Below are 18,134 nucleotides of genomic sequence, written 5' to 3'. Positions count from 1 at the left end.
AAACGTGTGTGGCCGTCACTCATTGTGACGCGACAATCGCGCGGTTCCGATCAAGTTTGGAAACACGAGATTTTATTTGGACAGTGTTTGATGTCGGAATGCGATTGAAGCAAAAACAAATCTGCGTCACAATATAATGCACTTGAATACAATTCTACATCAATGACGTCATAATGGCATTTGTTTGTTGGAAACACTGGAGGGGGAAGCACCGAATAGATATGACGTAGATGATCGATGACGTCAACCGGTCACTCTGATTACGTCATCACCGGATTGGGTTTCGTCAACGCAACGTAATTTGCGGAAATTCTTGACGTCATTTGGTGAATCTGAAGGCACATTTTCACGAAAAGTGCTGCGAAAAAAATTAATTAAAGTTTGGTAAAACAACAAGCAGCCACGAATTACCACAAATACCTGAAACACATCGAGCCTTGGAAGTGGATTTTTTGTTGAGCGGAAGTGACCTCATCAGTGGGTTCTAAAACACAAGTTCGTTGGCGTAACTCCAGGAACGCTCGCGTACGGTAAACTCACCCAAGTGACGTTGCAGGTGTTCGGCTAGCTGTGTTACGTCACTGAAGACATTGTGAGGGGAACAAAAGCCACAAAATACCTCGGGTTTGTCGCCATGGTTACGAATAAATGGAGGATTGTCATTGGCCCGTTTCAGCCAATCCTGAGCGAGACAGTATTTAGTTACAAGTGACGCAAGAGTTAGAAAATACAATTGAAGAAAGATCTCTGTAAAGTTAATATTATGCCTGGCAGCAACAGCTTATACAAAAGTTTTTACCTTCACAACTCCGCTCGGCAAACCGATGGTTGAAGCTATGGCAACAACCGCGTCATCACTTGGCGATTGGGGACTCAAACGTGTATTTGACGTCATCAAATGTGCGTAGCAACGGTGCAGAAGAATTTCTTGGTACGTTGTTAGTTTTTCTGTGAAACGAATTTGAGCGTTTAAGTTTAACTTGCAGAACCAAAGAACGCAGTTTTCAGAGCTACAACACAGGAACTCACAAGACGGTTTGGGAAATTTCCGGTAGGTACCGCAACATGCTGACTCAGCAATTATTGTCGCCGTAAACGCAAATGCTCCGTTGCGCAACCCACCGGAAATTCCCAAACCGGGCGACTTGTGAGTTCCTGTGTTAGTAGTTTTACCATTTCTTGTAACTCACCAAATTTGTAAGTTTTACTGGCGTCTGTGCATTGTGAAGTGGTTACACTCTTTATGTCGTCACTATTTACATCATCACTCTGTGAAGTATTGAGTAAATAACGTGATGACGTAACAAAAGCACATAGTGACGTCACATGAGAGCAGGTCGATGGAGGTGACGTCACACTGGCTGATGATGACGTCACAGAGCGCGAATAAGTTTGTGACGTCACATTGAGTTTTTTATCTACGAGATCTTGTATTTGTTGGATGGGGTTGGTCACGTGGGAGGATCCGGATTTCACGAGATCCAAACCGGATGTTTTCGGTTTCTTGGGAGTAAGATCAGGATGAGGATCAGATGAAGATCTCTTCCTTTCTCCTCCTGTCGTGTTGCGGACGATGCGGATCATCTCTTCCAGGGGATTGGAGGACAACTTTTCATCCACCAGAGGTTTGTAATCAGGTTTGGGAGCTTCTGGCTTCTGCATCAACGAGAACAACGACTTCATGTTTTCTTTGATGCTTTGCAGAGGATCTTTGCTCGGACTCGAACCAGAGTAAGCCGCAATCGTCACTGGGGGGCGCTCTTCACGCTTCACAGTCAAATCAAGCGGCGATTCCGGAGACGGTTTCTGTGGTGTTTTGCGCAAATGTTCCTCGGTTTTGTTGCCGTTCGTCGATTGGCTCGCCATGTTTTCAGACTCGTTAACAAGCGACGAAGTAAACGGTGAAAACCTTTTCGGTGTCGTTCCCACCCTGGGCCCCTCCACTTTACTGATGGCGCTCTGGATCGTGCTTTCCAGAGATTTTATAAAATCAAAACTTTTCTGTTTCGTCTCTTCGCTGGTTTTACCCTTCACTACGTCACTACCGGGTGAGTCTAATTTCGCCACGTCACTCTGTATATTCGCCGAGTCATGGTTAGCAGAGTTTGGTGACGAAGGAGTTGAACAGTTTTGGTGGAGGTGGGATGTCTCCTTGATGTGAGAGGCGAGCTCCTGCACAGATGGAAACGTTTTGAAGCACTGAGCACATCTGATGTTTGCATCTGATGCAGGAGGGAGGAATCCTGCTCGCAGAGGAAGAGGATAGAGGGAGTTGAGCATCGATGGAAGGAACGGAGTCATCCACGGGGAGGAGTAGAGGAGCGATGATGCGTAGGCCGCAGCTGCCGGGTTGTTCATCACTGGAATACAAATGGTTAAAATAATTTTGTTAATCGGGTATATACATTAAAGCTGGCAAGCTGCACACAGTGCACACTGTTTCGACAGTGCAGCTGATGGCAAGGTACAGTTCGTACTTCCAACTACACCTCAGTTTGTTGGAAGTAACAAAAGCCATGCCTCACCCAGTCTGTTCGATGCCACAACTGGGCATACACCACAGAAGCCAATAAACGATAAATAATCTACAGACAGTGCACACTGTTTTGACCTATCAGGTCTCATCAGTGCAGCTGGTGACGAAATCGTCCGTATTGGCTAGTGTAGCCATCCAACGGCACTCCAGTTTGTTACCCACTAGAAACCCATGCCTCACCTATTCTGTTCGATGCCACAACTGGGCATCAACAACAGAATAATTTGCTCGATGCTTCTATATAAAGCTCTTCTGGCAATTGTATTTTTGTGCCGACGTTTCGACGTCCTATACAGGTTTAATTTTTTTCCTTTGTTTAACGTGCACTGTACTACGCGCATTTAGTGTTATTTCCCTGATGAAGACAACCTATAGGACGTCGAAACGTCGGAATAAAATACAATTGCCAGAAGAGCTTTATAAAGTTGATATTATGCCTGGCAGCCATCATTGCTGCATTTGCTGAAACACTTGCTTATGTTACAGTGCAAGTTACAAACGCTTACCTCCTATGTAAGGGAAATAATAAGCAGAGTTGAGGAGAGCTGAAATGTCGGGTGGGGCTTCACTTTTCTTCTCTGTACTCTGATTGGTTGTTTTTCGGCGGGAAGCATTTTCATTGGTTGCTTCCTGTTTAGGGCTCCACATCCGCCATGAAGGAACTTTCTCGTAATGTTTGGTTTTAATCATATGCACGCTCAAATCCTGGGAATATAAATGAAAATTTAAGGTTCTAAATAGTTAGCGTTTAAAATTCTCCACATAATTCAAACATAGTTTTTGCGGTTTCTCCACTGAGCCTGCATAGCTCAGTTGGTAGAGCGAGAGTCCCGGAAAGATTCCTGTCATGGGTTAGAATCCCACTGCAGGCTACCTACGCCTTGTCATACGGGAATGCTTGGTGGCCAGCCGATTCGCTTTTAATAGGCCTGGCGTACTATGATAGTTTTGTAATCGATAACATATTTGGATTAAACCACAAATTTTACCTGTAATGAATCGAATAAACCCCCACATCCCATACACGTTAAAACTTTCTCCGAGTTCGAGTCAGCTTTGGCAGAATTCCTTTTATTTGATTTGTTCACATTTGGCAACCAGTCTTCTTCTACAAATAATCAAAACACTTGAACCACACGTAACATGAAAACGATGGCAAGATACAGATGGGTTTGATACAGTGGGTCTAAACCAGTGATTCTTAAATACGGCTCTCACGGCCGCATGCGGCTCCCAACTACTTATTTTGCGGCTCACACCAAACTTCAGAAAACCACCAAAAATTGCTATTTTAGCTTTGGTAACAATCTCTAGTGATTTTCTGAGGTCTGTTTTTTGCGGCTCCTTACACACTTAAAAAACTACCATTTGGCCCCGACAATGGAAAAAGGTTAAGAACCGCTGGTCTTAATGCAGTGGTCTAAACATTAGTTGGCAATACAGAGATCAATTACTATTTATGAATTGTAAGAAATACCTGCAAGTTTTGGTGGTGACAAATTTTTATCCCGGAAATGTCCAGTTTGGTTCATATGCACCGTCAGTTCCACCAGAGTGTTGAATGAACTTCCACAATCACGACAATTAAACTTGCTTGCTCCGGCAAATACTGTGCCAAATAACTTGTCCTGAAACACAAACAGGTTAGTATGACCAACAACCTCAAATATTGTGATAAAAGTCTACACTGAAGTTAAACAACCTAAACAGGCTCCGGATTTCACAAGATGGCAAAATTTAATTGATAAAAAGTGTTCGAAAAAAAGATATTTGCAGCACACACTCAATTCTCCCCATTAAAAAAAATGACTCGTGATTTTAGTGGGTGGTGAGGCCACACCTATGGACCCCCGGAATACAGCTCATGGCCCCCCTGGCGGGCCGAGAGCCATGGTTGAGTGCCACTGATCTATACTATGATTGCATAAATGAAGCAATAAGTTAAACATGCCCAACATGTCAGCCAGTATCACATAATTTCCTTTACATTATTGAACATACTTGCATGGACCCAACAGTGGTGCTTGGCTTCTTCAGACTTGGTACATGGGATCCATTAGATGTGCGCGGTACTTTGTGGTTATTACCTTGTACACACCATCGGTACCGCTCGGCTTTGCTCTTGCTCAAACAGTTGTTGTCCGTTCGCTACAAAAAAGTTGTCATTTAAACACATGTACAGTAATGTTGACTTGATTTAATATACTACAAATCTACATTGGTTTAAAACACTATATAATACACTACATTGATTTATTACATAATAGCATTACTTAAACACATATTTCACAACCAAGTATTGGTCATCCAGCAGTTTTATTGTAAACAATCGACGTTTTGACGTCCTATACAAGACGCCTTCATCAGTATAATGACATATCTTATAGGACAACACATTTCACAAGTTGGGAAATGTTTACTTCCAGGTTAAAATTCAGTTGACAAATCTTATAAAGAACAAGCATCTTCAGTGTCAATAAAGAGCAAGGTGGAAATTCATTGCACAACAGTAAATGATTCCCCAAATCAATTAACCAGGATATGTTACTTAAACACATAAAACTAATGTTGACTTTTATTTAACACACACTACATGTGAAATATTGTTCCAGTAACTTAATTAAATATTTCACCTGCACATTAACCCAATTCGATGAGCATTGCTCGTAAAACTGCTGCTGCTGAAGCATTGCATCCATCACACAGCGGGCTGCAGTTAACGACGCAGCGTCTGTATCAAAAACATTAAGTACAAACAAAATTAAGTTTAAATCTTTAATCTCACACACATAAATCACAGCACAGAACAGGTAAACCTAATGAGCTGGCTAGCTTTGCTGCCTCTAATCAACAATGCTTGCAATATATATTGCCTTGTTAAAAATCGACATCACATAGTGCAGCAAGTTTTATCTAACTGAGGTAGACAGACCGACAGGATATACATTGCACACGGAAACATTAATATGTGCTATGAGTCACTTTAATTACTAACTGCGTGTTATCCTTTGCATTTCATATGTTTATGTTTTGTTAATGAAATACAAGCTAACTGCATCACATCTTAGTAATCTTTTTATGTTAAAGATAAACACATCTTAAGGGTAATGATACATTAAACAACAATAGACTTTATTTTAATGATGAAAATAAAAGCCTAAATAGACATAAAAAGCGACATGCTTTATTGTTCAAACTGTTCAGCAAATGCAATAAAGCATGTCACTTTTTACATATATATATTTGGGCCGGTATTTTCTTCATTAAACTTATGAATAGATCAGTATATAGTGTTCCAAAGATTTTATTTTACCTTTGAATGGTAATTTGTCCATCCCATTCAGTATTGGAGACAGGTGGTGAGCCAAATTCTCTGCATTTTGTTGTCGGTTTGATAAAGCAGGTTTGGCACAATTTGTCACATTTTCATCCTGGGGGGATATAGGTGACCTAAAAATTTATTTTCATCAGCAACAATTCATCTTGTTAAATAATCGTGCAATGTTGACACTTTTTTTACTCAAACAGTTGTGCTAAGTAAACTTAGGTAATACTTAATACCAGTGGTGGGATTCAATTTTCTCGTCAGCCAGTTCTATCAAAAAAGTCATATTTTTCAGCCGGTTCTGTTACAAAAGCGCATTGACAGTAACCAGTAATGCTAACCGTTTCGCTGATGTCATAAAATTTCGTGAGACAGTTCTATAGAACCGGTGCGAACCAGCTGAATCCCATCACTGCTTAATTCAGCATAGGTCAGCATGTTTCATTTAAAAACATAACCATGTGAACTCAAAATTTTTGTAAACACTTTGTGGTCCAAACAATTCAACTTACCTTAATATATCGGGAGAAATCCTGTTTCGATTTGACTGAGTACAATTGTTTTTGTTTTCATTTTGTTCCTTGCTTTGCTGGAAACCATTTGATTTCAATGAGTTTGCTTTATTTGTAAGAAAATCCATAGTGAAAGCGAGAAGTTTTTCACACGATGAATCCATCGCAGAAACCTCAGGTTGTGTCGGTGAAGATTCAGTTGTTTCTTTCACATCACAACTTCTTACAGTTTTGTTCATCGTTTCAACAGCAGGTTTTTCACTAATATCTTCTGTCACTTTTGTTTCTGTGTTTTCCTTATCCAACTCCCCTTAAAATAAAGTTCTAGTTAAGATTCTTTTTTAAAAAGAATAAAATAAAAAAAAGCTATAGTTAGGATAATTATTGAACAAATTTTGCTTTTTTGCCAACATTTAAGATGGATTTGTACTGCACTTGCTTCTTACTCACAAAGACATTTGTTACAAGGCAGAAATCCAATGGCTCCTAAAAATTAGATAAAATTACATCCTGCCAAAACGTCCTTGTTTCAGAAATGTATCTTGAAAGAAGCAAGCAGTAAATACACACTGATTAATGCACACATGAGCTGTACTTCATAGTGAAACAAGCTGTCCAATTGAAGTGCTGTCATTTGGGTAACAACATAACAATGCAGCTTATCTCCCATAAATAATTGATGTATCCGAGCTGGTAAGAAAGCTAACATGGATGTTTTGCCAGCCAAGCACAGGGCTACAAGCTGCCACATCAAGTCTTCATGAAAATGACATGTCTACCGAGCTGATATAATCAAAAACACACACAACCTACATTACACGTTCTTTCTCTCAAGTCTATTCGAATTAAACGCCAATGTTTTGACGAACGTCTTTCATGCTAACGTTACAACTTTCAAATTCGACGCATGTACAATGCTAGTAGAATTAGTGAACAAATGAATGTCTGTTACGTCACAATTACGATAAGTTTGACACAAACAAAAATGTCACATTCATTTCACTTCCTAATCTTTAACGCTAAATGATTTTAGTTGAAAAATCGCTTTTTAAAAAACTACTTCAAGCACACGACCTTAATTAGTTCTTGAAACAACAACTAGTATTTTGCTTGCATTACACAAGTTGAACGACAAATTAGTTAAAAATGCTACCTGGTGGACGAAACGCCAGTTCTGCATTTTAAATTTTCTAATTAGCTAAATACAAACCTTCACCAAACTTAGTTTTTCAAAGCACACTTAGTTACAAGCGGTTTACAATTAAAAGGTCTCCATCCGTCGCAGTCTGAGTTGCGCGAGCAGGAAAGCGGCAATAAATTGATGGCGACCCCACTATGACCTCACAATGAAGGGGCAGGTTTGGAACAAAACAGGAGCTCTCGATTCAATAGATGTGATTGATTGGTTTGGTTTGACAGTGACAAGCTGACAGAAGCACAGGATCGGTGCTTGGCACTGCAGCTAACCTCTCTCTGATGGATAACCTGACAAGCAACTACGATAAATTCTCATTACCCAGTTTTTTCTCTCTGCCCTCTCGATGGAAGGCTGACAGCGTAATTGGTCGTCGAGATATTCGCGCTCTTCAATCAATAAACAATCTCTTAATCTTGACAACAGATGACTTTAGAGCACAACAACACCCCTCAAACATATTTAATTAATTTTTTGTTTGAAATTCCGTCAATTTCAATTTCATTTTAAACTAACAACATTCACATTCTAATAAACCAATTGTGCCCTCCACTTTTTGCGCCCAATAGCGTTTCAACGTTGCGCAGCTATTTCCAGCTTGGTGATTGTTTTAGTGCAATTGTGTCGCTATGTTGTCTTTCACCAAGCGAAGAAAGACTCAACTCAACTAAGGTTTTCAATAACATGCTCAAAAACTTGAAAACCAAACCCATAACTACTTGTTGAAACGGGGAATTTCGCTGTACTGTGCTGGGTGCAAAGCAACGACCGACAGGCTTCAAGAAAATCACGCATTTTAAGCAAGAAGCAGTTGCAAGTTTTCAAAGAACGCTTAATCAATTGACGACATGCCCAAAGAAATGTAAGAACCGTCGTCTCGCGGTTACAGCGCTGTTAATGAATAACTGAAGGGGTTGGAAATTGTAGCGATCGAATTTCTGCACAGTTTGACGTTTTGACGCTTTTCAACGAAGCCGCATCGAATCAAAGTGACAGCCCACTGGTTCGGCTTGAATTGAGCCCCGAGCAACTATTCATGAGAACACATTTACAAGTGGGCTCGCTGAATACTTGTCACTTTGATGTTTTCCGAAATTTCGATTCAACTCAACCTCACTTCACACTTCGTCAGTTTCGCCAAAAACGTTTTCATTAAAAATTTGTTCAATGAAACTCCTCAGTGCCAAGAAAGAAAAATCCTGAGTTCGCAAACGACTAAAATATCGCCTTCAAAGTTCGACACTGCCAGTTTACCTACAGAAAGAAACCAATATATTTTCACTTAAACTTAGCACTTGTGTCGTAACAACTTGGTGAACAATGGACTTTGTTCATTGACAACATAAAAAAGTTCTACCATCATTATGATTGTGACATCACATTCACGTCGCCACAAGTAGAATTACGTAAAAAGCATGCGCAACGAGCTATGGCGTTATAGAGGTCACCTGAAGGACAGAAAAACTTGATGTCACTTCAAGGATCAATCGGTAAAACTTATGTGAGTTCCCGAATATTCGCCATCTCACCCCGGAATCCAGACGAGACTTTTTTTGTTCCAATAAAATGGAAAAGTTGTTTAGAAAATAAAGTTTTGCTGAATGTCTTTTAAATGGAAAATACGGTACAAGCGTTTGTCCACCGCAGGTTGCATATTTAACAAACTTGTCGTTCAACTGATGTAATGCTAAACAAAACACTATAGTTTAGAACTTGTATTTCTTGTAAATGTTCGAGATACTTCTCGATGTGGGGTAAAAATCATTTTTCAGCAGTGTTTGTGTTGCCGCAGTTTAAAGAGACCGAGTATTTATTTCAAAATGCCTTTCTTATAAGAAGCTTTCCTGAAGCACAGCGTGCGCCGACAAATCAACAACTTCTAATTATAATCCAGCTCTGGATTTTCAAACAACAGGTCATGTAAAACAATAAAGAAGTAATCGAGCACAGAGCTTATGTAAGGTTTGTGTTCATCGCAATTTATAAGAACAGGATTTGATTAATTGATCCTTTCCCAAGCAGAACGACGTAAAATCAGCGAGAACCAACGTTATGAGGCGCAATAAATTTTCCAACAACAGCAAACAACATAACGACAAGATTTAGGACCTTACATTAATTCGTGACCCAACAATCAAACCTGTGTTACGTCATAGTGGGGCGTGTACAGTGTAACGTCATAATTTGATTGAAGGAGCAACAAACAGAATTTGGCGACTCGTGATTTTTTCCGTCGACGTTTTAATGGCGATGCAATAAATCAGCGAAGGAATAATTTCGCGGGGAAGGCTTTTCGCTGAAAGCGGTGGCTCTAAATTATTGCGCCAACGTACAAGGCTGATATGAGACTATAAATCAACCCGAGCTCTCACATTGATTCATGCGATCACGTGACTTTGTGTTGTAAATTTAGCTGTGGGCATAAATGGGAGTGATTTATGTCAAATTTATAGAGCTTTTCTGGCAAATGTATTTTTTACGTTTCGACGTCCTGTACAGGTCGCCTTCATCAGGGTAAATAACACTGAATGCGACTCGTACATATTATATCATATTTTTATATCATCCTGCGAATTTTCTTTTCTCATATTCAACGCATTGTGATGCCCGATTTGGTAGTGACCCTAAAGAAGTGTTCAACTTTGAAAAGGTTCTGTTGTAAACAATTAAGTTTGATTTAACAGTAGAACACCCTTACAAGTATATGGTTAGGGTTGTTTGTTACAGAAACACAGAAACGACTCCGGTCGCTAATAACGCGGTCAACGTCGTGCGGCTGACGATGTTGTTTATTTTTCCTAACAGTTAACGGTTCCATATAGTTAATGGTGATTTTGTGTGTTATAATTACGATTTATTAAAACAACATCAATTTACTCACTGTCTCCACCAAGTGTCAAAACATAGGTCACTAAGAGAATTTTATCTGTGGTTGGGAAAAATATTTAAATCACCGTTTAACGAAGATAACCACAGAATAAACGGGTTTTATTCATTCACAAGCCACAAAATATGCAAAAACAATGGTTTGCCTTCAAAATCTAATTTGTTGAAAAGCGAAACCGTTTTACAGTAGATTTACTTCGGAACAAATACAACAAAATTTTGGTGGTGAAAGGAGACTATGCAAATGCATTTAACCGTGACCAAATAACGCTTTCCGGGTTTCACTGGAAGCTATTCCATAAATAACCATTGTCAGCAAACACATAACCATTGTTTACGCGAACGTGATTGTGATCGCATAGAGCGGTGTTAAATTCACATCGATCAATGTGCTCGTCGCATAGCAGAACCGACAGCTTCCCATCAATCACTGTGAACGGAATTTTTTTGTGTTTTTGTCGAAAAGTCGCGAGTGCTGAACAGGTGTGAATCTTAACATGGTTTGTCTCCGACATAAGCAAGCACACAAACATGCAGGTCATCTGCAGCACGTTTAACCGCGAGTTAAAACACTTTCCTCTATTTGTTTGCCGTTCAGGACGTTGAAAGCAACTTATTAAATTTTATTCCACGTTGTTTTGCATCCAGCAGAAATTTTCGGTTAACCTACTGACGTCATTTAAGTCGGCTACCCACTCAACACTTTTCCATGCAGTTGTGTAAAGTTTAAATATAACTAACAACTTCTGTATAACTTATCGAAACAAAACAATTCTCTTTCGATTCTCAGTTTCTTTGTAAGACTTTGCACAATAACATGAATATTCAAACTTGACTTCAACTGGACCACGATAAAAGTCGGCAACTTTACTCCGGTCTCTTCCACTAATCCACAAAGCAGCGAATAGTTTGTTTCAAGTGGCAGAGAAATAGCGAGTTCACCTTTTCTGGTTTTGTAGCCGCCCATTCTCGCTTATCTGACACCTTTGCACCACACATTGCAAACCACATCAAAGCGACGTGAATTAAGTGGAGCCAACTTTAAGATGGAAGACTTTGTGAGCCCGCAACACTGAGAAATGACAAGTAATTACAAACTCGGTATCTAATTGGCCCTCGCCACTGATGCCCCGCCCTCAGCTCGTCTGTCGTTGGTTGGAATTGTCACGTGTGGTAAGATCAAAGTCCCGCTGTATGGAATTTTGACGTGTGAATTCGTGCATTAAGGTTTAACTGACAGGAGAGGCAAGTGCCGCACCACATCAAACGCGATGTGATGTATGAAGTTTTCAAGCGATCAAACTTATGCCGACGGAATTTGGCGGCAAAACAATACAGATAAAAGCTTGACAAACTGCTCGATGTACACAACGAGACAACAGGGAGGAAAAAGGTCGATTAAAGTATACTTTTAGCATTGTTCGTGTGTGTTTTTCACAGGTTCAAACAAAACCTTTATGCCACATATTTGAAATTATCAAACCAATTTTATAGGAGGTAAAATTAAACGTTGTCACGTGCTTGCGTTTTTTTTCCTTTCCTTTGTTTATCGTGCACTGCACTACGCGCATTCAGTGTTATTTACCCTGATGAAGGCGACCTGTATAGGACGTCGAAACGTCGGAATAAAATTACAATTGCTAGAAGAGCTCTACAAACTCCAATTATATAGGACGTTGACAAAACATAACCAAGCTTGAAAATCACAAACCAAAGTTTCACATTATGTTAAAAAGCAAAACTTAAACCCAACCTGCAGATGACAGGTTCGTAAATTCCTGAAGGGCACACAACCGATTGCTGATTGGTTAATACGTGACACGTGATCGCTTTACCATGGCAACGTGAGTGTTTGTGAGGGAAATAACTTGTTCAGTTTCACTGGCGGAAAAGAAACTTTACCTCTCATCCATCAATGAGGGGAACACGTCAAATGTGTAACCATGATGGATGAGGTGAACGTTAATCAACGGAAAAATACTCGTGTTAAAATTTCGTTCGTTGGAAGTTTTGTATTTCAAGCGCAAATCGATAAATGTGTTGGAAAGCTACTTCTGTTTTTTTGATAATTTCACTTCGAAAATACGATTTAAGACTTTTACAATTTGTCCCACACCAGGTGTTGGTTTAACAACTTTGCACTTCTGTCCGAAGTCGGATTCGTAAAATCAAAGAAAGTTACAGCGTATAATATGCCAGGCAAGTTATAGTTGTCACATTTGAATAGCTTGTTTACTTTTTATTGTTTTTAGGGGTTCGGGTTCGGTTCAGGTTTGGGAAAATCACCCGGTTCGAACCGGTTTGCCGTTTTTTAAACCGTTAAATCCTCTTTAGTTTAATTTTTATTCTGCCAATATTCTACACGGCGTATTTAAACTCGAAAGTTTCGACTGCGCGACATCTTATAATTCGTTATTTTTGGCACGCCGTATAGCTGTTATCTCACGTATTCCTCAGTACCTTGTTCTGGAATCAGTAATTTTTTTGGTGGCGATTACAAAAAATATAGGCTAGATTTTTAATGTTTCGGTTCCGGTTAAACGTCAAACAAATATAGGGTTCAACTCCGGTTCGGGTTTTTAAAGAAAATGTGATTTACGGCTCGGATTCGGATCGAGTTTAACGAATCAAACCGGGGCGCGGGTTCGGTTCCGGTTCGCGGGTTCGGTTCCCTGGTTGTTACAACGATCGAATAAGAAAGCATCGCACACCCATAAGAGGGATGATGCAAAAGAGTCAGTATATCAGTGCAGGATCCAAGCTGCAGTGGGATTCGAACCCGCGACACCTACATCCATGACCTGGCGCAACAAAACTAAGAGTTTCGAACCCCCAAATTTTCGTAAAACTTTACTTGAACGACAAAGTACTCTTAACCAGTGGTGGGATTCAAATTTTTAGTCAGCCGGTTCCTGTCACATAAGTCATATTTTTCAGCCTCTTCTGTTACAAACAGTCCATTGACAGTAACCAGTAATGCTAACCGGTTCGCTGATCTCATAAAACTTCGTGAGACGGTTCTATAAAACCGGTGCGAACCGGCTGAATCCCACCACTGCTCCAAAACTCCAAAAAAAACGTTTCACTCACGAAGTCTCACAAAAGTGCGGCTATGGATCAAAAACAAAACTGTTTTATAGACGGCGAAAAAAAGCGACAGAACCACATTACGTAAACAGTCAATGTCTATCATCCGCTCACAGTTGATGTGTGTTGCGTCACAGTGACATTTGTACAGATGCCAAATGAGATTACAATCGAACAAAGCCGAGGTTCTTTACATTTTGACTGACATTTGTTACGTCAGCGCCTTTCTTGACGGATATTTGTCATCGTCTTATTGGATGCAAATCGTCACACATAATCGTTCCGCATGGATGATTGTTGTTTTTATTTAATATCCTTTACACATTTGTTGTTAGTTTTTATTTGATTTTTTGCCCTTTTGCGTGTCTATAGGGCGACTTGTGCAATTTTTACCGTTTTTCCTCGCGTGAATATCCACGTTTGAAAAGTGATCCGCGGGCAGAAACACGTGGGTCTCCAAGGACAAACTGAGCAATTTTTGCAAGAAACAGGCATGTTGAACTTATTGACCCAATCCAAAATGAAAATGTTTTTATATCCAGACCGATTTTATGGAGATACTACCAAATTTGCAGGGAGTTCTATTGACCAAGTTGTGCAACAAACAATGAAACAGCAAAAGAAAATAGTTCAGTATTTAAAATCTGACTATTAGAAGTGTTTAAAAAAAGTTTATACTCAACTTGAAAAGTAGGTCATTGTACTTTTCATTTCCCCATGAACCAAAACAACAAAATCTATTTTCAACAAGAACAAGTCGATTATCATCACTCAGAACAAGTTAATCTTCACCAAAAGATGTCATACAAACAGAATTTATTATCTCCGTCGATTTGCAACACAAAAAGCATAAAAAGCAGGAATGAGTCATCTGCATCTATTGAACATTAGACAAAAAGCAAACAGACAAGAAAAAACAATAAAATTGAAAAAAAAATTGACCTTGGATGTGAACCAATAAAGTGCTGTAGTGTTATGCACCAACGACCACAATTTGCAGAAGCAATCCCAATTTGTTCTACAAATAATTCAAGTTAACTCATATCTCATACAGTACCTGTATGGAGTTCTGCTGTTTTTACGGGAAGCAAAACAGAAAAAGTCAGATCAAAATTGGCCTTTAATATCAATCATAAGTACTCAGGGTTGGTGAAAATACATCGGGCAGATAAGAGTGAGTGATATTATATGAAGGATGTTGGGAGAATGGCACTTGATGTGGTGATAAACATCTACAAATGTGCGACCCTCCATTGAACTGAGCGCAATATAAAAAACTCAACATCAATCATTGACACAAGGGGGTACTTGAGACCTCCTGACTGCCATCCATCAACTGAACCTCCACTGAACTGCACCAACACCGCCTCATGTATGAACCTTACAAGAGCTGCTGTGTTGTTTTTGAGCTGAAACCTTTTGAACCTAGCCTGTCATAATTCATCAGTATTACTCAGACTCTTCAACTGTTAGAAGGTTCCACAGATTCAAACAATTTTCACTCATGAAAAATCTTATTGTCTTGATCTACTATTTGCATGTTTTAATGGTAATCAAAAGTAGAACAGAAAGTGTGCTTAAACTAGAAGGGTGGCTTAGCACATTTTGTTGTTGCATTTACACTATATATAACCTATTTTAAAACATTAATATATTTCCTATGCTTATTTTGTATTGGGTCCCATATTAGCCACCGTCTTTTATAACCTTAGTCGTTTCTGCAGGCAAAAACTCATGGGTCCCCACACATGCAAAGTTGAAAATAATGCAATTCAAGAGATAACCATGAGAAAGTCGGGTGTTGTAAGGTAAAACACAGTGATCGGCACTTCTTATTGCCTTGATCTACTATTTGCATGTTTTAATGGTAATCAAAAGTAGAACAGAAAGTGTGTTTAATTTAGAATAGTGGGTTTCCTATATATTGCCAGTTTACATATACTACATCATATTTAACGATGTATCACATATATATATATACCATTTACTATATTTATAATGGATATATATTTGGCACATACATTTCATTGCGTCCCTATCTTTTTCCTGGCACTTTATAACATAATTGTTTCTGCAAGCATAATCTAATGCAGAGGTTCCCAACCTTTTTTGCTGCTCGTACCCCTTTGTCAGGTGAGAGCTTTCTTCGTACCCCCCAAAAATTTCTGATGGATTTTTTCAGATATATATTGCTAAATCAAATTGATCTTATAGCTCAATTAAACGTTACAGCGGTATTTCACACAAAAATGCAAAAATCAAAAAAGAAATTAAATGTCAGTTATTTTGTTTGTCACTTCTCAGTGAGATATTTGTTGCATTGTTATGAGACAATGAGGCTTGTTTTGAAACAATTATTTGTAGATAATTGGTTTTTTTTTCAAAGCAAAGACAGTAATAATATCATTTACAATTCCAAAATAAAACTGTACTGTAAAATCTTTTTGAAATGGTGCTCTGTGGCCCAAGGATCTTCGTACCCCTTGATGTTCAATCTCGTACCCCCAAGGGGTACGAGTACCACTGGTTGGGAACCCCTGATCTAATGGGTCCCCACACATATGCATATGCGATTTGGTAACAGTAAAAATAGGGCACAATCATTGTTAGATATTTACCAATTTACTATACACATTATTTGATCTACACATATGATTGTTTTTGCAAGCAAAAACGTATGGGTCCCCACACACACGTTTGTGTGGATTTATGGTAAACAAACATCCTGGTTATTTTTTCATTTTTAAGAAAAAAACTTAACCAACTTTAGCCTTATTCTTTTTGCATCATTATTGTCATATAATTACACACAACAGTAAACAAGAACAGGATAAATACTTTCAATTTAATCTCATGCTTTGACCTTGATATTGTCGTTCAAGGTCAGTTTTCAAACACAATTTTCCAAAACTGAAAATGTGATTGATAACTTAATAAAACGACATAGAATAGCTGCGCAAAAACAGCTGATTTCTAATCACCAACACGATTGTCTCGTCAAGCTGAGCACTCCCGCTGCATTCACCCGTTTGCCTTAATCGTAAACAATTGAATTACTCCCTTGAGAGTTGAGAGTGTGAGACTTCTATCTGACTGACAGTGTACACATATTATGTGCTGTAAAAGTAACTATTTGGCCGATTAAGGCAAATTTTTAAATACGAAACGAATAACCTACTGCAAACAATTGTTTAACATTTCAGCACATTAGGGCTTGTATTTCTGGCCTAAAACTTATTATTTGGGGGTTTAAGGGGTAAAAATGGGTGAATCCAATAAAAAGTTACAAAATTCTTTAGAATAGCTTACATTGCACCAACCAACAAAGCATGAAACCCTCAGATTATGTACTTGGGTCAGTACAGCCGTTTTTATCTTTTTTGTTTTGGGGGCCTGTGGGTGAACCGCTGGGTCGTTTGGGATCAAACTTCAGGAGGATCAAATTCGGAACAATAACTAACATCTGAGCAAATTTGAATAAACTTAAAGCACTCTTTTTTGACCAAACGCATTTAACAAACCAGTGTTAGACAGAAACGAATATTTTGGGGTTTAAGGGGTGAAAATGGGTAAATCTTTTTTTAAGGTACAAAATTCTTTGAAATACCTTATATTGCATCAAACAACAAAGCATATAACTCCTAAATAAAGCACTTTAGCCAGTATAGCCGTTTTAAAAATTTCACGTTTTGGGGGGCTGTGGGTGAACCAAGGAATCAAACGGGGTCAAAATTCACATGAACTATCTCTAGACCAATATCTGTAATGTGTGCAAATTTGAAAAAGTTGAAACCATTCTTTCTTGACCAAAACATGGGAACAAATCCGTGTTAGAAAGAAAAAAAGAAAATAAGAAAAAAAGAAAAAAAAATATGGACAGCTTGATTGGCTGTATCTGTTGAGCCACATTTAAATTACACAAATAACAGGTACTGTTAAATTTTTGCCACATATAATACAGTTTATTTGCCTTTAAATAAAAGATGGAACCAATGCAAAACATTTATCAATCCTAAACTTTAAGTTTTTCTCCAAAACTTTCGACAAATTTAAACTTAAAAATGTTACACCTACACATTGTCAACACAGGAAATAGCAGCAGAAAAACCTGAACTTGCCTATTGCAAACTTACCATTGAGTTTCTTGGGGGTGCCTTGTTTTTTTCTTGTCATCTTTGCAGTAACAAACCACAACGCCTAACATTTCAATGAAAAACTATTTTACTTAGTTTTAGCTTCATCTGCAAAATTGCATTCATTTAAATAACATATAGTTTGCTTGAAAATTACAAGTGTAACTTGCAAACTTTAAACATTGCTAACCCACTAAGATCCCCTTTTTATTTATTCTATGTTCTCTTAACAGTACAGCACTAAAATGCTATCATTAAATTAGACAGATTCCATTGACTTTTGCCAAACATAGTTGCAAGGAAAATTCTAGCAACTCTTCATGTAGAAAAAAGCTTTTACCAGTTACAACATTTTCATTTCTACAAAGCCATGCTCAAATGGTACAATAAACACAAAACCATCTAGAAGCATATTTTTGATTTTGGAAAAATATAATTGATTTTTTATTTGTACAAAACA

General features: G+C 38.6%; 1 protein-coding gene across 1 annotated transcript; it reads right to left on the bottom strand.

Moving 5' to 3' along the window:
• Nucleotides 1–50: 50 nt before the first annotated feature.
• LOC145221442 (uncharacterized) lies at nucleotides 51–17,803 on the bottom strand. Its single transcript, XM_080088026.1, has 13 exons — nucleotides 17,675–17,803; nucleotides 6,374–6,683; nucleotides 5,850–5,986; nucleotides 5,170–5,267; nucleotides 4,538–4,684; nucleotides 4,014–4,164; nucleotides 3,526–3,644; nucleotides 3,043–3,241; nucleotides 1,191–2,360; nucleotides 800–948; nucleotides 541–682; nucleotides 421–484; nucleotides 51–358 (listed from the first exon to the last, which is right to left on the bottom strand). Exons 1-13 carry the CDS (start codon nucleotides 17,712–17,714, stop codon nucleotides 244–246), a joined length of 2,841 nt encoding a protein of 946 aa, XP_079944152.1. The 5' UTR covers nucleotides 17,715–17,803; the 3' UTR covers nucleotides 51–243.
• Between the last annotated feature and the right edge of the window lie 331 nt (nucleotides 17,804–18,134).

Source organism: Phallusia mammillata, chromosome 1 (assembly GCF_965637545.1).
Source record: "Phallusia mammillata chromosome 1, kaPhaMamm4.hap1.1, whole genome shotgun sequence".
Lineage (NCBI taxonomy): Eukaryota > Metazoa > Chordata > Ascidiacea > Phlebobranchia > Ascidiidae > Phallusia > Phallusia mammillata.
This window is presented reverse-complemented; position numbering and strand designations above follow the sequence as displayed.